The sequence below is a fragment of the Erythrolamprus reginae genome, chromosome Z (assembly GCF_031021105.1).
Source record: "Erythrolamprus reginae isolate rEryReg1 chromosome Z, rEryReg1.hap1, whole genome shotgun sequence".
In the NCBI taxonomy this organism is placed as follows: Eukaryota; Metazoa; Chordata; class Lepidosauria; order Squamata; family Dipsadidae; genus Erythrolamprus; species Erythrolamprus reginae.
In genome coordinates this window covers 9,683,446-9,705,322 of record NC_091963.1, presented here as the reverse complement: position 1 = coordinate 9,705,322, position 21,877 = coordinate 9,683,446, and the positions used below count along the sequence as shown (strand labels likewise).

General features: G+C 45.6%; 1 protein-coding gene across 12 annotated transcripts in view; it reads left to right on the top strand.

Moving 5' to 3' along the window:
- The first annotated feature begins 19,876 nt into the window (after nt 1-19,876).
- KMT2C (lysine methyltransferase 2C) overlaps nt 19,877-21,877 on the top strand; it is a 197,775-nt gene continuing 195,774 nt past the window's right edge. For 8 of the 12 annotated variants that reach the window (XM_070767433.1, XM_070767434.1, XM_070767446.1 and 5 more), the window contains exon 1: nt 20,452-20,692. In XM_070767433.1, the coding sequence (XP_070623534.1) occupies nt 20,544-20,692 (149 nt within the window). In that variant the 5' untranslated portion in view covers nt 20,452-20,543. Of the gene's footprint in view, nt 20,693-21,877 lie in introns of all 12 variants that reach the window. The other 4 variants (XM_070767439.1, XM_070767438.1, XM_070767432.1 and 1 more) reach the window with 3 other exon arrangements.

Below are 21,877 nucleotides of genomic sequence, written 5' to 3'. Positions count from 1 at the left end.
AAAGAGGAAAAAAGCACGGAGCGCAGACGCAGACGCAGCAGGAGGGGAAAAAAGGAGAGCGAAGCTGAGACCAGTAAACCAGGAAGTGACAGCCGCCGATCAGCTGGAGCTGTGCATGCATCTTCGTTTCCGCTGGTGGAACTGTGTTCCACCCCATCCTGCCTGCTGCCCACATCTGGCAGTAGCTCAACTAGGACAACGGCTCACGTGCCAGCAGATATGGCTTTGCGTGCCATAGGTTTGCCATCACTGTGCTAAGTGAATCACTGTACTTCTTAAATTAGCAACATGATTGTTAAGCAAATTTGGCTTTCCCATTGATTTTGCTTGTCAGAAGGTTGCAAAAAGGGAACACGTGACTTTAGGACATTGTCTGAATGTAAATCACCTCACCATGGGGATGTTTGCTGTGGGCTTAAATGTGAAGTCACTTTTTTCGGTGCTGTTGTAACTGAACTGTTGTAAGTCGAGGACTACCTGTACAGTTAACTGGATTTTAGCCACTACAGGTAGTCCTCAAGTTGTGACAAGTAGGATCAGAATTTCCATGGCTAAGCAGGGCAGTTGTTAAGTGAGTCAATCCCAGTTTTACAATCTTTTTGCCATAGTTGGGGCCCACAGAGTCAACCTTCTCCAGGTCCCGTCAGCTAAGCAATGCCAACTGGGGGGTTGCCTAGGGGAAGAGCCTTCTCTGTGGCAGCCCCGGTCCTCTGGAATCAACTCTCTCTAGAGATCCACACTGCCCTCACCCTCCTGGTCTTTTGCAAAGTCTTAAAAACTCACCTTTGCTGGCAGGCTTGGGGCTGTTCAGTACTAACAGCTTACTCTAGCTGATGATGACATGAATGGAGAATCATGATAAATGAATGTTTTGTTTGAAATAATTATTGGGGTTTTAGTATTAATTTTATGCTTGGGTTCTTCTTATTGCATTTTATTTCTGTTTTTGTAAGCCACCCTGAGTCTGCGGAGAAGGGCAGCATAGAAATCCAAAGAAACAAACAAATCAATAAATAAATGATAACAATGTTCCAATATCTCAGGGGTTGCCACTAGGAAGAAGGAGTCCACCTATTTTCCAAAGCACCTGAGGGTAGAAGCAATGGGTGGAAACTAAACAAAAGTAGAAGTAACTTAGAACTAAGGGGCGTACACAAGTGCACCTGTGTGCTTTTTGTCCCCTGTCCAATTGTCTCTCCTTTCTCTCACTTATCATATATATTTTCTTTCTTTTATATATCCTCTCCTCTAAGTTCACTTTACCCTTATATATATTACTACATGTCTATTTTTCTTCCTATGTATTTGTGTATTGGACAAATGAATAAATAAATAAATAAAATAAGGAGAAATTCCCTGACAGTCAGAACGGTTGACCAGTGGAACAGCCTGCCTCCAGAAGTTGTGAATGCCCCAACACTGGAAGTTTGTAAGCAGATGTTGGATAACCATTTGTCTGAAGTAGTGTTGGGTTTGCTGCCCAAGAAAGGGTTGAACTAGAAGACCTCCAAAGTCCCTTCCAACTCTGTTGTTGCTGTTGTTGTTGTTAAATAGTTAAGTGACTCACTGAAGCTGTTAATTAAATCACAAAGTCGTTAAGTGAACCTGGCTTCTATTTACTTTGCTTGTCTGAAGCCAGCTGGGAAAATTGCAGATACCAACCCTGGGATGCTTTAGCCATAAATCCATGCCCGCTACTGTTCTGTCTGGGTTCCCCCAGACCTCAACACCAACTGGAAAAAACAGCCAGACACTCTGGTAAAAGCCAAAAGTATTTTATAGCTGGAAAAAATAAACACAGAGGAAAACCTGTTCTTCCCAACAGACAGGCTATAATACTTTCCAGCAGAGTCCTGATGTCCAGACAATACAGCAAGCTTCTTGCTGGCACACCCACCCCAAGGTTTCAGTAGTTAAAGGCACAAACCAGGATTCCAAGACGCCAAAGTTCACAACCAGGTCCCAAGACTCTCAAAGATAAAACTCCACAAGCCAGGAAGGGTGGGTCTGCCTTTTAGCCTTTCCAAAGAGCACCACACCCAAACCCAGCTGTTGCCTCTTTAATGCTGAAAGTACTTAGCCAATTGATCCCTTCTCTGAGTAGCTCTTCTCTGTCGCAGATCAATTATGGCTTGTGCATTTTCCTCTAAGGAATCCAGGCTGCTTGCTGGGGAGAGCTCCCTCTGGGGGGACTCTGGCTGTCCTCCCTCTTCTTCAGCCTGGGATTCCTCCTCCTCGTCTGCCTGCACCTCCTGTTCCTCAGCCTCTCCCTCTGAGCTGGAAACCGACAGAAGATCAGCCGTTCCCTGAGGGGCCTCAGACGGAACCACAACAGCTACCAAGAGCTGGAATTTTGATCCCATGTCCGTGGGAATGGTGCGACAATGATAAGTACGAGGATTTGTAAGTTACTTTTTCCAGTGCTTTTATAACTTTGAATGACCGCTAAAGTTAATGGCTGTAAGTTGAGAATTACCAGTGTTGCAAAGTATTCATTTATTTATTTATTTATTATTTATTTATTTATTCATTCATTCATTCATTCATTCATTCATTCATTCATTCATTCATTCATTCATTCATCATTCATTCATTCATTCATTCGATTTTTATGCCGCCCTTCTCCTTAGACTCAGGGCGGCTTACAACATGTTAGCAATAGCACTTTTTTAACAGAGCTAGGCTATTGCCCCCACAATCCGGATCCTCATTTTACCCACCTCGGAAGGATGGAAGGCTGAGTCAACGTTGAGCCGGTGATGAGATTTGAACTGCTGACCTTCAGATCTACAAGTCAGCTTCAGTGGCCTGCAGTACAGCACTCTACCTGCTGCGCCACCCCGGCTTATAGTGCTTGGAATGGTGCTTGGAATGGTGCTGCAGTGGGGGAGAGGCTTTAACAGATTAACAGAGTTGGAAGGGACCTTGAGGGTCATCTAGTCCAACCCTCCACCCAAGCAGAAGACACAAATGGCAGTCCAATCACCCCGTGAAAGCCTCCAGTGATGAAGCTCCCACAACTTCTGAAGTCAACTTCTGTTCTATTGGTTGATTGTTCTGACTGTCAAGAAATTCCTCCTTTCCATCCCATTATTCCTTGTCTGGCTTTCAGGTGCTTTGGAAAACAGCCTGACCCCTTCCTCTCTGTGGCAGCCCCTCAAATATTAGAAGGCTGCTATCATGTCTCCTCTGGTCCTTCTCTTCTCTTCTCTGCTCTCCTCTTCTCTTGTTTGTTTGTTTGTTTGTTTTGTCAAATATGTATTGGTGATATATAGTCTACGGCAGTGATTTTCAACCTTTTTTGAGTCGCGGCACATTTTTTACATTTTAAAATCCTGAGGCACACCACCAACCAAAATGACACAAAATGACACCCTAAGACACTCTCCTCTCTTTTTCCATCCGTCTCCTCCCCACCCTTGTGTGTGTATACACACTCTTGAACCATTTCCAAAAACAGGTGAGGGCTGGGGGGGGGGTTTTCTCTCTTATTCTTTGGGTGCTTTTTATCATATGCTTTAAATCAAGAGTCACTTCTCTCTCTTTTGTTTCTCTCTCTTTCCTCTCATTCTCTGTCTCAATCATTTTCTCATTTCTCCTTCTTCCTCCCCTTTTTGCTCATTTCTCTCTCCCTTCCTCTCCTCTCTCTCTCTCTCTCTCTTGCTTTATCTTTCGCTCACTCTTGCTTTATCTGTTTCTCTCTTTTCTTTCTCTCTCTTGCTTTCTCTCTCTCTCTCACACACTCTCTTTTTCTCTCTCTTTCTCTCTTTCTTGCTTTCTTTCTCTCTCTTTCTCTCTCTGTTGCTTTCTCTCTCTTTCTCACTCACTCTCACTCTCTCTCTCTCAGCAAAAAGTTGCGAGACCGGAACCTGAGCTTCCTTCTTCGTGGCACACCTGACCATGTTTCGCGGCACACTAGTGTGCCACGGCACACTGGTTGAAAAACACTGGTCTACGGAGAGGGGCGGCATACAAATCTAATAAATAATAATAATAAAAGAATAAAGATATAACAATATACATGATATTAGTAAAAGAGAAACATGGAAGGCATTATGGTGCACTTATGCACGCCCCTTATTGACCTCTTAGGAATCGGGAGAGGTCTTAGGGTAAAGTTTTGGGGGTTTAGGAGATGATACTACAGAGTCTGGTAGTGAGTTCCATGCATCAACTACTTGGTTACTAAAGTCGTATTTCCTGCAGTCGAGTTTCGAGCGGTTTACTTCAAGTTTGTATCTGTTGTGTGCTCTTGTGTTGTGGTGGCTGAAGCTGAAGTAGTCATTGACAGGAAGGACGTTGTAGCAGATGATTTTTATGGGCTATGTTTAGGTCCTGTTTAAGGTGGTGTAGTTCTAAGCTTTCTAAACCTAGGGTTGCATGTCTTCATTAGACATACCAAGTTCCCACAACCATTCTTCATATGTTTTAGCTTCCAGTCCTCTAACCCAGGGGTCCCCAACCACCGGGCCGCGGAGCATGTTGCACCGGTCCGTGGAGTCAGCAGCTGCCGGCCCTCATGCCACCACCCCCTCCCTCCAGCGCTTCGCCTCTCGCCGGGCAAGAGGCCTCGGGAGGCAGGTTCTGCCGGCCACAGGACGATGGATGGGACAGAGGGGCGGGAAGGACCGAGAGGCTCAAGCCTCTTTTGGCTTCTGCGGCGGGGCGCTTTTGCGTTTTTGGCTGGGGGGAGGCAGGAGGGCCAGCCTGACCCCCTCTCTCCAGCACTTAGCTCCCGCTGGGCAAGAGGGCTTGGGAGGCAGGTTCTGCCGGCCACAGGGCAATGGCGGGAAAGAGGGGCGGGAAGGACCGAGAGGCTCAAGCCTCTTTTGGCTTCTGCGGCGGGGCGCTTTTGCGTTTTTGGCTGGGGGGAGGCAGGAGGGCCAGCCTGACCCCCTCTCTCCAGCACTTAGCTCCCGCTGGGCAAGAGGGCTTGGGAGGCAGGTTCTGCCGGCCACAGGGCGATGGATGGGACAGAGGGGCGGGAAGGACCGAGAGGCTCAAGCCTCTTTTGGCTTCTGCGGCGGGGCGCTTTTGCGTTTTTGGCTGGGGGGAGGCAGGAGGGCCAGCCTGACCCCCTCTCTCCAGCACTTAGCTCCCGCTGGGCAAGAGGGCTTGGGAGGCAGGTTCTGCCGGCCACAGGGCAATGGCGGGAAAGAGGGGCGGGGAGGACCAGCACCCCCATGCTTAATCCCGCCCCCAACCACGCCCCTTTCCACCCCCACTGGGCCATAGAAAAATTGTCTTGCTGAAACTGGTCCCTGGTGAAAAAAACGTTGGGGACCACTGCTCTAACCCAGTGTTTCCCAACCTTGGCAACTTGAAGATATCTGGACTTCAACTCCCAGAAGTCCCCAGCCAGCATTCCCTGGCTGGGGAATTCTGGGAGTTGAAGTCCAAATATCATCAAGTTGCCAAGGTTGAGAAACACTGCTCTAATCCTCTTGGTTGCTCTTCCACGCTCTTTCTAGAGTCTCAACATCTTTTTTAACAATGTGGTGACCAAAACTGGATGCAGTCAGTATTCTAGGTGTGGTCTTACTAAGGCTTTATAGCAGAGGTCTTCAAACTTGGCAACTTTAAGACTTGTGAACTTCGATTCCCAGAATTCTCCATCCAGCATAGCTGGCTGGAGAATTCTGGGAGTTGAAGTCCACAAGTCTTAAAGTTGTCAAGTTTGGGGACCCCTGCTTTATAGAGTGGCATTAACACCTCACCTGAACTTAAAGCTCATGGCTCTCCACAGAAGGGTGGCCTCGATATGCCTTGCCTTCTTTAGGTCAAGAGGTTTTTTTTCATACTCTCACGCAGGCCTGGCTATTAGCAGCCGCTTCGTGCTGGAAAACTCGGCTTCCAAGACTTCACACACTCCCTCCCCGGCGGGAATCGCATCAGTCAGTCTGGTCGCAGCAGCATTACTTTAGCCCGAGATCCTTCCGCAGGCACAGAAAAGTAGCGCCTGCTTAGCCATTCTTCCCTGGGCCAAGAGCAGAGCCGCGGAGGGAAGGCACTTCTAAGGGACGGGGGGGGCGGGGGGAGCCGGGAGGATCCAGCTCCCAGTCTCTAAACCTCACAGGGAAGGACCGACCGCTGGTCAGCAGTACCCAAAGGGCAGCCGATATTGCTCGGTGCCAGATGGGCAGGCGTGGCGTTCCACGCGCGGGCGCCCCATGCCACCGTCAACTGAGAAGCCCGAATCCGTATACGTGCGGCAGGACCCCACGGACGGGCAGTCCCACTCCTTGGAAGTGTCCACGGGAGGCGAAAGTGGCCATCTCGTCCCACTAGATCCGAGGAGGGAAATCCATCAGCTGCCCTCCTTCACCAAAAATCTCTCCCTCGCAAATGCACCCCCGGGAAACTCCCACGCGCTGGGATCTGGGTGGGTGGCAGGCCAGGTGTTTTAAGAATGAGTTTAGACACGCGCAAGGGGCGTGGAGGAGAGTTTCGGGGGGGAGGGGGGAAGAAAGACGCTAGATCGCGCTGGCTTTGGAGAAGGGCACTTAAGGGGCGCAGGGGAGATGCGTCCACCCGCGCGCGTGGGTCGGGTCTGGTCCCCAGGGCGAGTTGGTAGACAGCGGGGCCTCCTCCAGAACTGACCGCTCCTCTGGACTGGAGAAGGTGTTCACCTACTTGAAAAGACACTGGAATTGACAGGTTGGTCGCCGCCGGCCCGACCCGGCTGCCCCCCGCCTGCTCCTGAGTTCGCCCTGGAGTGACCGCGCCCTAGTCCGTTCCAGCTCTCGGAAGTTTTGCGCTGCCCGACCAGCCTTCGCCTCCAGCGCTTTCCAGTTCCGAAGGACGATGCGCTCTCTCTGTTCCTCGGCCGGTCGTTCGTTCCTGCCCCCCCCCCCCCCAAAAAAAGCGAAGGCACGAAATATCTCGCCCCTCTCCTCGCTCAGACCGTGGGAATCGCGGGAGGGTGGGAACTGTAGGCCTCTCGATCCGAATCTGGCGAGGGATCAGGAGAAATTGGCAGCGGGAAAGGGTCCATCTGAATGCTCGCATCCAGCTTTAACGTCTACATTTACAGTTTAGGCTTCCGCTAGGAGATGAAAACTTATATGTACGTGCATATATATGTAAAGCTAGAAGAAGTAATATTGTGAAGTGTAAATACATCTGGAAATGAAATAGTTGCAAAAGTGGTCAGTATTTATTTTATGTTTATATTTCATGCATTTTTGTATATCTTGTGTACGTGTAGTTTGTTTATAACTAAGTAAAGATTAAAAGTTAAAAAGGAAAAAAAACTTATTTTTTAAAAAACTTATTTAAAACATTTATACAGCCATTCATCTTTTAATCAACTCTGGCCATGTCCCAAGAGGGCTTTTTACAGAGCAGAGGAAAAGTGTTTTTTTGGGGGGTGGGGGACAGTAATGGGCCTCTGCGCTGAGGGGGGGGGGGCGCCATGGGGATAGTAAGTTTATGCACTATTTATTGAAAATAGTTTTTTTAATTGTCCTAACTTCTTTAGTACCTTAGCATGATCCTTAATTACTTTTAAAATAGGAAATGTTTTTAGCCATAAATGCCTTAATCATTTAAATCATGAACTGAACTTTTATAGCAATTAAAGTAAATTGAGCTACTTGCCTAATCTGTTATTATACTGAACCTTGTGGGTTCAGTACAAAACCTTTAAATGTGACTGTGCTTCTCAACAAATAATGTTGTCTATCATTTGTCCATTTTTGTGGCTATTCAAATAATGTGACTTAATCAAGCCTGTATTTGAAAATGTATCAATCACATGACTTTTTTAAAAAAATGAAAAAGTTTATTGTTTTAAAAAACACACAAAGGTATACAGTATCATTACAAACACACACATATATATAATCATTTCAAAAGGCGGAAAAAAGAAAAACAGTTAAAAACAAAAGAGATATCCTTATTCTCTCTTCTATTCTTACTTTACTTTTATTCTTATTAATATCTTGCTATATTTTGTGCAGTTATCCATACCGTAATGTATATATATTTACAATCTTACATTTTTGGCATATTGTAATTTTATCTTCTTAATAGAAATTCTTAATTTTAAGCAATTTATGTTATAATTGATATAGTTTACCTTTAAAAAATAGCTCATCCATAACTTTAATCTTTTCTGCCTATCCACTCTTTATTCTCTATTAGATCTTCCTATTGCTATATATTTTCCATAAATCATGACCTTTAAGCCACCTTGTGACATGCTTGTCAAGCCACTCCCACCTGGTCACATGGCTGGCAAGTCACTCCTACCCAGTCATATGACCATCAAACCATATCCAAAAAATAAGCCATGCCCACAATGTGGCAGTAAAAACGTTGGCAGCCCATCACTGGTGGGGGAAGGGGTAAATCTGGTGAGGATGAAAGCAAATTATCCTGGCTGAGTTATTAGTGTTGCTAGGGCACTCATTTGCATGCTGTATCAGGCACACTGACCCCAATGGCCATAGGTAAAAACTATCATTGGGGAAACAAGTGACTGTAGCTCTCAAAATGGGTTTATAATAGTCAGCTTCACTCCACTGTCATTTTAAACTTCAAATATGTAATTACAGACTTTGCACTTAATACCAAAGCTTATAACAGGGATAATAACTAGAGTGAGGAAATTCTAAGAGTTTGGAGATGAACCCTATAGCTATAGCAATAGCATTTAGACTTATATATCGTTTACATATCACTTCACAATGCTTGAATGGGTCCAAAGACAGGCTACAAAAATGGTGGAAGGTCTTAAGCATCAAACTTATCAGGAAAGACTTAATGAACTCAATCTGAATAGTCTGGAGGACAGAAGGAAAAGGGGGGGAGACATGATCGAAACATTTAAATATGTTAAAGGGTTAAATAAGGTCCAAGAGGGAAGTGTTTTTAATAGGAAAGTGAACACAAGAACAGGGGACACAATCTGAGGTTAGTTGGGGGAAAGATCAGATGCAACATGAGAAAATATTTTACTGAAAGAGTAGTAGGTGCTTGGAACAAACTTCTAGCAGACATGGTTGGTAAATCCACAGTAACTGAATTTAAACATGCCTGGGATAAACATATATCCGTCCTAAGATAAAATACAGGAAATAGTATAAGGTCAGACTAGATAGACCATGAAGTCTTTTTCTGCCACCAATCGTCTATGTTTCTTTTTTCTTTTTTTAAAAATTAATTTTATTGAGTTATATACATATTTAAAAACACACATAAACAGTATGTTTCTATGTTTACAGCCCTCTCTAAGCAGTTTACAGAACCAGCCTATTGCCCCCAACAATCTGGGTACTCATTTTACTGACCTTGGAAGGATGGGAGGGTGAGTCCACCTTGAGTCTACTGAGATTCGACCTGCTAACTGCTGGCAGCTGGTGATCAGCAGAAGTAGCTTGCACTCTAACCACTGAACCACCGAGGCTCAATATCTGTCTGCATCGCTTTCAGAACAATGGCAGCTAGCTCTGAGACAGGTGACTGGTTAGCCTCGTGTACTAAGTCAAACCTAAATATGGTGCAGTATATTGTGTCATCCACTGCATTAAAAAAGGCAGGGTTAGGAAATCATGCTAGCTAAGGCATAGTTTGACCAATGTGGTTTATTGGCTAAGCCACAAGTGGTTGCATTTCACAATACGGGCCTTAGTGGACAAACATACTGGTTGCATTAACAAGATAGGCTAAGCCAACCCTAGAATTCAGATTAAACGGGAACACATATTGTGTCTCTTGGCTTTAAAGGGGGTTATTTAAGCCTAAAGTACAAGGTAGTGTGCAAGACCTATTGTGTAACACTTGTTCCTCAGGTGGCTGTGAAAACTTCCTGATAATCTTGTAACGTTGAGCAATGTCACAAAAACTGCCTGTAGGCCAAGCAAGGGTTTTTGTTTTGGTGAAAAATATATCAATTTCCAGAAGAGAATTTATGTAGATCAGGATTGAACTGTGGAGTTATTGGCTGCTTATCAGCACTAGTGAATGAGGAGTTGGCTCCCTCTTCTTTTACCGTAATTTGCCCTGCCAGTGTTGGTGGGACTGTGGTGTTCTTGATTGTTCGTCTGGCGTTAATCCCTGCTTATCTGGAGGCTGGACGGCGGGAAAGAGTGAATGAGTAAATGAATGCATACACACATTCACGAATGATTTGAACAGCCCAGCCTTGAGATATATGCATGATATGACTGTATGTGTATGTTTTTTATATTGGGGTTCCTTGCTTTTCAGACTTTTTAATTGTACTACAGTGTTCCCTCGATTTTCGCGGGGGATGCGTTCCGAGACCGCCCGCGAAAGTTGAATTTCCGCGAAGTAGAGATGCGGAAGTAAATACACTATATTTGGCACAGAAGCAAAAGCACACTAGGGCGTGCATGCATGCATGCATGCAAAAGAACCGAAGCTGCACACATAGCGCATCAGTAGTGGCTGTAATGGTAATCCGCCCCTAATTTCAGGACCCGGCAAACAATGGAGGTAGTTGGAAGGATGTGACAAAAAGGACAATGCAAAATTGGTACCGGCACATGGTGGACCACATTCAATTTGAGATTATGGACAAAAGGATGAATTTGGTTAGTGAAACTGACTTGCGATGGACGATGGGACAAGGTAGGACGATACATGGCGACTAGAATCCGAGACATAGAAACATAGAAGTCTGACGGCAGAAAAAGACCTCATGGTCCATCTAGTCTGCCCTTATACTATTTTCTGTATTTTATCTTAGGATGGATATATGTTTATCCCAGGCATGTTTAAATTCAGTTACTGTGGATTTATCTACCACGTCTGCTGGAAGTTTGTTCCAAGGATCTACTACTCTTTCAGTAAAATAATATTTTCTCATGTTGCTTTTGATCTTTCCCCCAACTAACTTCAGATTGTGTCCCCTTGTTCTTGTGTTCACTTTCCTATTAAAAACACTTCCCTCCTGGACCTTATTTAACCCTTTAATATATTTAAATGTTTCGATCATGTCCCCCCTTTTCCTTCTGTCCTCCAGACTATACAGATTGAGTTCATGAAGTCTTTCCTGATACGTTTTATGCTTAAGACCTTCCACCATTCTTGTAGCCCGTCTTTGGACCTGTTCAATTTTGTCAATATCTTTTTGTAGGTGAGGTCTCCAGAACTGAACACAGTATTCCAAATGTGGTCTCACCAGCATTCTATATAGCGGGATCATAATCTCCCTCTTCCTGCTTGTCTCTAGCTATGCAGCCAAGGATCCTACTTGCTTTCCCTACCGCCTGACTGCACTGTTCACCCATTTTGAGACTGTCAGAAATCACTACCCCTAAATCCTTTTCTTTTGAAGTATTTGCTAACACAGAACTGCCAATACAATACTCAGATTGAGGATTCCTTTTCCCCAAGTGCATTATTTTACATTTGGAAACATTAAACTGCAGTTTCCATTGCTTTGACCATTTATCTAGTAAAGCTAAATCATTTACCATATTACAGACGCCTCCAGAGACCAAGTTACAAGAAACAAACTGAAATCACTTTATAATATGTAAATAGATATTTTGCGATTGGTGGTGGGGTATGAATGTTTGTCTGGTGGTGGGCACAATTCACAAAACACTTGTTTTATGTTGTGTGAGTCTTAAATTGTAATTAAAACTAATTTAATTTTTTTTCAAAAAAAGCAAACAATGGAGGTACACACTTAGGAGCTAGCACAGAGAAGGGGCTGTGGTTTCAACTGATGTATGTTAATGAATTATTAGTTTCAGAGAATTAATAGACTTGTACATTCTGCATAGTTCACTAAAGGATATCTGTGTAAGGAAGCTCATTTCCTTAAGGCAGCAATCCATTTTACCATTTTCATTAATGTTGCTTATTTAACGCTTCTAATGGGTTTGTAAAACCACTGGAGGCTTAGGATGAGAAGTATTCCATTGGATCGCTTATCAATATCTAGCACTTGTCTGAGCTTAGAAACTAATCAGGTTCCCTCATGGTTAATAATATTTGAAAACCAGCATATCCTAAAGGTATATGAGTGTGGCAACGCAATACGCTTATTAGAAGAAGGGGGGGCTTTGCTTCCCTGAATGACTTCAAGAAGACTTTGTAAAGCTCTGTGTTGAGGATCGCCAATGTTTGCAGTTATAAAAATATAATTGCAAACAGCAGCAGCAACAGCACCTTCAACACTGGCCACTATACTACTGGGCACTTGAGTTCAACCTTATCCGAAAGTAAATGTACCAGACAGCTGTTTATAGGATTCGCTGTAAGCTTCTGTTTATCAGTGCATAACTTAATTATAAAGGCAAACTACCTTACAGCATTGTTAGGAAGATCTGCAGAAGTCCTGCTTGCCACCAGCCATTTTATGTTCAGCCATTAGGGAATCTGAACTCCATGAAACCACAAGAGTCTCTTCAGACCAGCACTGGCTTCTGCCATAATTCTCCATCATTGCTCACATGAATATTTAGGGTCAGTACAGCTTTAAGACTTCCCAAGTCTCTACACATGTCAGAAAGTATGCTGGCAAGTGCCCTGATGGACATTCCCAACCCCACATCTTGACTAAGAGTTATCACAGCTGTCAATCACAGCAAATAATAAACAACTCAAAATAAACAAAAATTCAAACAGGCTTTAATCCCTCCATAATTGTAAAGTTTTGGACATCATTTTCTTCTGGTATATATATTACAAGAACAATATTTTTCATACTGACCATCAACTATGCATACGTCTTGGCAAAGATAAATTATTGTAAGAACTATCTAAATGCCAAATACACATGCTGTATTTCATATTTTGCAGCTATTGAACTGTGCGTGCCCATTGGCCTAATTCACTTCCCAGCTCCGAATTTCATGTTTCTTTGTTTCAGTGTGTGTGTGTTACAAAATATGTGGGAATGGAATAAACAAACAAACAAATAAATAAATAAAGGATGCCACTTTCTGTCTGCTGCTCTCCCAAATACTGGTGTTTTCAATAATTTTACCCCTTTGTTATAGCCTTAGAGACAATATCCCTTGGGAACATATTTTTGAAAATAAGCCTTTCTACCAGAGACATAAATGTAGTTGTTTTAAATGCACACTCAAGAGATTGTATAATTATGTATGTTGTTCAAAGGTCTTACAGTAATTTTGTTATCCTCAAAAAGTTACATGATTCCAATACATTAAACAGAATCAATTAAGAGATAATAGTTCAATCTAGATGTTTTCTTGGCAAAAAAAGAGAAATACAGTAAGACCTCACCTATCGCTGGTGTTACGTTCCAGCGATAGGTGAAATCCGCGATGGGGAATTTATCGACTGATAGTCCTTATTTAAGTATTTATATTGTAATTGTTTGGTAAGTTTTCATTGTTTTAAGTGTTGATAAACCCTTCCCACACAGTATTTATTTTAGATACAGTATTTAAATACAGTATTTACAATTTTAGATATATATTTTTTGAAAAACCTGCCGACCGAGTTCCGCGGGCTGTTTAAATCTGCCGATCGACTTCCTCAGAAACCTGCAAACCAGCGAAGATCCGCAAATGATTTTTCTCATTAATATTTCTTGAAAGCCCGCGATGAAGTGAAGCCGCAGTAGGTGAAGCACGGTATAGCGAGGGACTACTGTACACTAAAAAGCAGGCAAAGTAAGCATCCTGCGTAACACACCAAATGAATATTCCATGATGCCAGAAATGGCCAATGAGGTTCCTTCCAGTTATATGGAAGGCAAAATATTGGAAAATTAAACTTCTGAATTTGGCAGAAAGCAGGGAAATGGAGGGGAGAGGCAGGAAGCATGAATACTTTTTCAAGTGCTTATTTATATATTTATAAATGTAAACAGTATTGATCCCCTGCTCTAGCCAATCGCCATTATTACCTGCACCTAAAATCCTGATTTTTACCTGCACCTAAAATCCTGACCCTAACATCCTTTTGGGGGAAAGGGATCTGCAAGGCCCTTCCTCAAAAATATCTCTGGCAGTAGAGTTTGGGCTGTATTCTGTACTTGGCTGGACAAGTTAAATCCCATGTAATGAGGCTTAACCCCCGCACTGAGCCTCAGAGAATCCAGGCAGGGGGCCAACCCAGCTAGGCCCCTATCCCTGGGGAGCAGGATTAGCACGAGAACCACCATCCCCTCCGCCACCCCTCCCGCCCCTCCCCCAGCCCCGGAGCAGTGGCAGGACCAGCAGCTGTTGCAGCCAAAATTGCTGGAAACCAAACCCTCTCCTTAGGCGCTCTGCCTCCCTCCTTTTCTCTCACACACTCTCTGCCAATTTCAGTCCCCCGAGGCTTCGGTTACGCCGGCTTGGGTCTCTGGTCGGGAGCCAAGCGCCTCGAGTCAGCGCCAGAGGAAACACTCGGGTATCGGCGACGCCCTCTGTGCGCGCACAGGTAACGCACACGCCCCCACCTTGGCCACCTTTGCGGCTCGGCTGCAAGGCCCCCCCCCGCCTACACCTCCCTCCCACGTCCGCGTGGTCAAGTCTGCGCCCTTCCCTGTTTTTTCCAGTCCAGCCTCCCGCTGATCTCAACGGTGGGAAACAATCGGACGGGGTGAAGCTCCGCCTGTTTCCCGGGGGTGGGCAGTTTCTGAAGACAACCCGAAGGCTGGGAAGGCGCCGGGGTGAAAACTACGGCTGTTGTCACGAAGGCCACGTGTGCATCTCTGCTCAGGGTTTCGCCGGGGATTCTCCAAAAGCGAGCTAAGCCTGGAGAGGCTCTTCTCAGCCAACCAGCGCTGTCAGTTGGCCCCTTCCCGAGCAGAAGGAGTCGGTCCCCGCTGAATTTCACGGACCAATTAGTCTGAATCCAGCCAAGAAGCGAGCCCGCTCCATTCGGGCTGGAAAAGAGAGTTGAAAGCAGCCTTTCCCAGTCTGAAACGCTGTCCAAAATATTGGACCAGCTCTCTTCATTTGTAGCCAAGTACAGTTACCAACAGCCAACATCTCCCAGAGACATCAAGAGGGTGATGTCTGGGGAATACTACAGAACTGGTACTATCTTTCTTGGTTCTGAAGAATAGCATTTCCATTGCAGCGATAATCAACGTTTACACTAAAATCGCATTTCTATTTTATGACTCCACTTCCCAGGGTTTTTTTTTATGAACAGCTGGAACAGGATTCAAATAAATCTAACCAAGACTTGTGGTTTGCTGCATGACTAAAGAACGAAGCCAATGTTTTCCAACTCCCAGAATTCCCCAGCCAGTAGGCAAATCATTATAATAACTCATGTATGGTTGGCCCACAGGCTGAAGTTAACACTAACTGTAAACATTGATACACTTCTTTAGCCCCTGTTGTTTTTAACCTCTTCCCAAGCAAAGACTTTGTGTGTATCACAAGATTGTTATCAATCCATCCATCTCCAGGAAAGCATCCAAATGAAATGGGTTTACTCAAGATACTGAAACAAAAGCAGCTGAAATGCATTGTAATTTAGGCTATTTATTTATATAATAAATAATAAATTTATATTTATACACCACCCACTCTTCTAATAGTTTTTTAAGTTTTTTTTACTTTTTGCTTCTCATACAAATACACTAATATATAGCCTCTTAACTATTAACATTTACCTTATCTGTTGTAATATTGATACATAAAAACTAAATACCTATGATTCACTACAAAACTATATGGTGGTGGACCTTGATAAATTGACACTAAAAGCTTGAAAGTTAATAAGTAGTTAAAAAGGGACTGCATTATTTGTTAGAGATGGTAAGCTAAATTTCTGTTACAGATGAATAAATTATTTGCATAGCATAGACTTTCAATTCATCCCTTAGATGAATTGCTCAGGGCCTCCCAGTAAACAGCATCCCTGGTTTTGCTCTCTGGCTGGAGGATGACCAGGCTGCCAGGTGAACTGACTCTGGAGCATGCCACATAGAACTGGCCCTGGGAAAAACAGGCAGCTTCCCTTACTTGTCTTTTCCTAATCGCTTCTGTAACTCTTTTCCTGCATTTTTTTGCCTTTTTAATTTACAGTAGAAGAGATTCATTTGAGGATGAAAATAAGGGGGGGGGGTATGTTTCTGCCTACCAGCATCCATTTATATTTACCTAGTTAGCGTCCTGTTAGTGCGTGAGAGAGTTGAAGGGTGTTTGGAACTTCAAATGGTATTTGCTGTGTAAGCAAAAAGGAGACAGGACCGTGAAAGCAAAAGCAAAACTAAAACTCCTCTGCTTTTGTTTTGCATTTGGATCAGATTTCTTTTCAGGTAGGGTAGGGCAGTAGAACTCCTTAGCATCAGAGCTTCTTAATAATAATAAGAAATACTCATGCTCTGGTGGTCATTTTGAAAAATCCTTTCTTAGTGAGCACCTAGAAACCAAGAGGAACATGTGTGGCAAATTTCAAGTGTGTAGGCTTTACAGTTCTGGAGGTTTCATGATTAATGTGTGAGTGATTTTTCACTTTTATATACATACCATTGGTGTTGCTTTTTTACTGTTCCATATCCTTCCCTTATTCCACAATAACGCTTCTGCTCCCCTCTTTCCCACTTTCTTCTTTCCTTCTCTCCTTCCCCTTCTCTCCCCCCACTCCCTTCTCTACCTCCTTCCAACCCTCGCTCCTACTTTCCCCCTCCCTTTCTTTTTCCCCCTCTCTTCTTCTCTCCTCTTCCTTCTTATCCTTCTATTCTTATCCTTCTACTCTACTCCACACTCCATCCCCTCCTTTCCTTGTTCTGTTTGTTTTCAATTCAATATAGTTTTAGGATGGCCTTCAAGCATTCTCCATTTACAAACATCTCCAATTGTTTTTCTATTTTGATAGTTACACATATTTCATCAGTAATGCAAATTTATCTAATAACCCTTGTCTTTTTCTAATCTTTTTTTCTGTGGTATAAAGTACAATATCATTAACATGTGCTACTAATGGATGGAATAGATGGAAAATAGAAAAGCTAAGACAGTGGTCTTTGAAAGACTTTGGAGAATAAACTTTTCAAGTTTAAAGAGGGCTTGCTTCATTGCCTGAACAATATGATTGTCTTATGAGTCTATTATGCCGCCCCTCTCCGTAGACTCGGTGCGGCTCACAACAACAGTAATAGAAAAACAATGTACAATACAAATCTAATAATTAAACTAAAACCCCATAATTTAAGAAAACATACACACAACATACCATACATAAACAGTATAGGCCTGGGGAAATTATCTGTTTCCCCATGCCTGACAGCAGAGGTGGGCTTTAAGGAGCTTACGAAAGGCAAGGAGGGTGGGGCCATTCTAATCTCAGGGGGGAGCTGGTTCCAGAGGGTCGGGGCCGCCACAGAGAAGGTTCTTCCCCTGGGCCCTGCCAAACGACATTGTTTAGTTGACGGGACCCAGAGAAGGCCAATTCTGTGGGACCTAATCGGTCGCTGGGATTCATGCGGCAGAAGGCAGTCCTGGAGTTATTCTGGTCCGATGCCATGAAGGGCTTTATAGGTCATAACCAACACTTTGAATTGTGACCAGAAATTGATCAGCAACCAATGCAGACTGTGGAGTGTTGGTGTAACATGGGCATACCTTGGGAAGCCCATGATTGCTCTCGCAGCTGCATTCTGCACGATCTGAAGTTTCCGAACACTTTTCAAAGGTAGTCCCATGTAGAGAGCATTACAGTAGTCGAATCTTGAGGTGATGAGAGCATGAGTGACTGTGAGCAGTGAGTCCCGATCCAGATAGGGCCGCAACTGGTGCACCAGGCGAACCTGCGCAAATGTCCCCCTCGCCACAGCTGAAAGATGGTTCTCTAATGTGAGCTATGGATCGAGGAGGACGCCCAGGTTGCACACCCTCTCTGAGGGGGTCAATAATTCCCCCCCCAGGGTTATGGATGGACAGATGGGATTGTCCTTGGGAGGCAGAACCCACAGCCACTCTGTCTTATCCGGGTTGAGTTTGAGTCTGTTGACACCCATCCAGCTCCCAACAGCCTCCAGGCACCGGCACATCACTTCCACTGCTATATAATAAAATGGAAGTCATGAATTTGAGATGGACAGTCATATAAATTAAAATATGAAATTTAAATAAATAAGGGCTGGAAGGGTTGCCAAATGCACTGGTAGGAACTAATGCTTTATGTTTGGGATAGGCTATGTTAGATTTTGAGTTCAGAAAACAAAGTTAAGAACAAAGTAAGAGAAGGGACACCAAAAGAATATAATTAGTTAGTAATGTATTATCAGTTTGTCTTATATGAAATTTATTAGAACCAAAATCGCTCAAGGGAAAGTTAAGAAGGAGATAGAGGAAGTGATTGGAGAAAGGTGAAGATGCAGTGGAGAGAGGAAGGAAGGAGAGAAGGTAGATGGGAGAGGTGGAGAGAGTAGGAGTGAGAAAGAAACATGAATACAGACTGATAATTTATTCATACGAGAGAGGTGTTGATATGAATACAAAAGAGATCAGCTAGAAATATGTAACTACTGTATGTATGTTATGGATATGTTTGTAAGGTTTGTGTATTGATTTATGTATCAATATGGAGTTTAAAAAATAAAAAATAACAAAAAAGAAAACAAAGTTGGATGCCCACAAACAATTGTAATTTCTTCAGTGAATTATAAGTCAAGCAGACTTGCACTTGATCGATGACAGATATAGTGCTATAGTGCTCAAAAAAAATAAAGGGGACACTCAAAAAACACATCCTAAATCTGAATGAATAAAATATTGTTCTGTACAAAGTTGAATGTGCACAACAGCAGGTGAAATTGATTGTCAGTCAGTGTTGCTTCCTAAGTGGACAGGTTGATTTCACAGAAGTTTGATTTACTTGGAGTTATATTGTGTTGTTTAAGTGTCCCATTTTTTTTTTGAGCAATGTACATTCAGAATAGCTGAAGTTATTGAGAAGAGGATAAGCGGTAACAAAAAAAAAGTTGAGAAATCCTGGCGTGGGGGGTGGGGAACGCCTGGCGGAGAAAAAAACCCCTATCTTGCGCTCGCAGTTGCTCCCAAACTAAGCTTCGAAAAGGGCGCCTCCGTTGCGGAGAGAGGTGGGCACGCCTGACGCTTTGGCACCCAAACACCTGCAGGCTGGGTTGAGGCGCCTTGCAGGGGCTGCGTACGGCGGGTTTGTTTAAGCACAGCTGGCAACTCACACACGCACACACACACACTCTCTCGCGCGCGTGCGCGCACACAGAGCCGGGGGCGCGCGCTTGCTCTCCGGAGCCTCCCTGGACTCCCCGAACTCCGGTCCACCCATCCAGATTTCCAGGTTTCCCGCCCAACCGTCGCCCGTGAGGTCAGCGACGGCGGCGCGTCGAATGAGCTGTCTGGGCTGAGAAAAGGGGGGTGGCCGGTGGGCGGGTGGCTCGGGCAGGCGCAGTGTGGGGCCCCGCTGGCGAAGGGGAGGGGGAGGTCGGTACGCAGATCGAGTGCCGCTACGATCTTCTCCCTCCCCTTCCCCCACATCCTCCTCCCCCCTCCTCCAAATGAGGCGTTGGGAAGGAAATGCCCGCACGCACCCCTTCCCCCTCAACTCTTGGGGGAAGGGGTTGTGTGTGGGGGGGCAAGTCAAGGGGGGCGCCGCCTCTCCGAAGTCGTACGTGGAGCCCTTCCCTTGGCGGCGTCCGCGACGTCGAAGGTGGCTGCTCAGCAACCGCCACCTCAGGCGGAGGGGGGGAGGGGCCGGGTCGGGCAAGCCCGTCAGTCAGCCGGCCCGCCCGTCACGTGCAAAACACCCTCTGAGGCAGAGGCGACGCTGTATCTACCCACCCACCCTGCCGCTTCCAACTTCCTGGCTCGCGGCCGGGCCTGAGGGGACCCAGAGAAGGGAGAACGGCCCCAGGTCCTCCCCCCTCCTCCTCCCGTGACACCACAGACGCACATGTATGCCACAGCCGGGCGTGCGCGCTCTCACACAGACACACACATATATAGAGAGAACCCTTAAAGCGCCTCGCGCGCGCTCGCGCCTGTCCGCCCGCCCTGCTCGCTCCGTCTTTTCCTCAGCGGCAGCAGCAGCAGCTGGAGGAGCTGTCAAAACTTCATCTCCGGCTGCCCTCCGCCCGCCCGCCCGGGCCACCGCCTCCACTTCCCGCCAGGGCGGGGGGAAGGGCGCTGGGCCAACGTTTACAAGGAAGCGGTGGACTCCTCAGCCGAAGCGCTGCTCTCGGAGGCCGCGTCTCCTGCCTGCCCGCGAGCGCGCCTCAGAGGAGAAGGCGTCGGCCGTGTTGTGCGAGGGCCGCCGCGGGTCCCTGGAGCCCCCCTTCCCCCCTCCCCTCAGTCCGAGGGGTCTAATTGCGTGTGACTGAGGCGGGCCCTCCTCTCCTCCTCCTCCCCATGCGGCTACCTGCGCGCTGGTCTGCGGCGGCTGAGGCCAGCGATGCGAGGCGGAGGTAGAGGAGGCGCAGGAGGCGGTCGTGGTGGCCGAGGAGGACCCGCAGGAGAAGGGGAGCCGCCGCAGCCCCAGCAGCCGCCGCCGCCGCCGTGGCCGTTGGAGCAGGAGGAGCGTCGTTATCGCCCTCGTCCTCCTCCCGCACTCTCGCTATCCCCGATCGCCGCCCTCCATGCTTCTACCCCGTCCGGCTGACTAGGATGTCAACCGAGCAGCAGAGCCTGACGACGACGACGACGCTCCGCGAGCCGGGGGCTTCCCCCACGGCCGCGACCGCCGCTACAGACAAAAGACCGAGGGGCCGGCCTCGAAAAGATGGCGCTTCCCCTTTCCAGAGAGTCAGGAAGAAGTAAGTTCCGTGCGGGCGTCGCTGCGGGCCAGAGGAAGCCCGGAGGAGCGCTGTCAGCCCCGCCGGGGCGTTCGCCCTCTGCTCGGCTACTCCGGTGTGCCGTGTCGCCAGCCCCCTCCGCTTCTTCTGCTGTATCTTCTCACCTGTGCCCTTTTGCCCTGCCCTGCCCCGCTTCCCCCTTCTTTTGTTTTTGTCCTTTCCTTGCCCCAGTCATAGTGCCATATTGGGAACGGCCCTCACCTTTTCCTTCCTCTCCCCTCTTTCCTTCCTTCTCCTTTCCCCCCTCTTTGTCACCCTCTCTCCCACCTTCCTTTCCCCCTTGTTTTCAACTTCCATTCCCGATTCTATTTCCTTTGGCACTGAAGAGCTTTTCCTGACCCTTTTCCCTTTCTTCTTCCTCGTTTGTCATCTTCCCCTGTTTTAATCTTTCTTCTAGCTTCATTCACCCACGCATCCCCATTTTTAAAATTCCTAATCATATCTCTCTCTTTTAAAAAAACACAAAACTTATTTTGAAGTTATTCTCTCAGAAGTGGATTGCTTCCCTTCCACCCTTTCTGTGGTGTACATTGCAAACCCATCAACCTTAGGCATGTAATTGTGTAATGGGAAGCTCCTCCCCAGGAGCTGTCAAAAGCCACAGCGAGGGGTATACACAACTAACAGAGAATGGCTGGTGGAAAGACTGGGTTGTTTTGGCTTTGTTTCTGGATTCTGCCATATTTTTCTACTTGAATCCCAAGAGTTAATGTGCTGAAATCAAACTTGTATCTCATTCTTGCAAAACTAGTTGATGTAAGTGTGGAGCATCCTGTACTTCGTATTTGGCAGTGAATCAGATGGTTTGGGTTTGCCTGGAAAAAGAGAATACAAATATATTTTTTATAAATATAAAATATTCAGGACTGCTATAATATTGCTCTACAATATTAATTTGGGCTCACATAATTAATAGATTAAGATACTTGTGATTCACTTGGAAGAGTGCAATTTTCCAATACCCCCTACACAACCCTATAAGAGCAATGGTTTTCTTTGGACAACTAGCAAACTTTGGAAAATAACAATTTTAGATTTTTATCCCAAACAAAAATCAGTGTGCTGTATTTGTTTTCAAAAGTTCAGAAATGGAAAAGCTACATAGGAAACCTTATAAACCATTTTTGTACTTCCCTACATAATGTC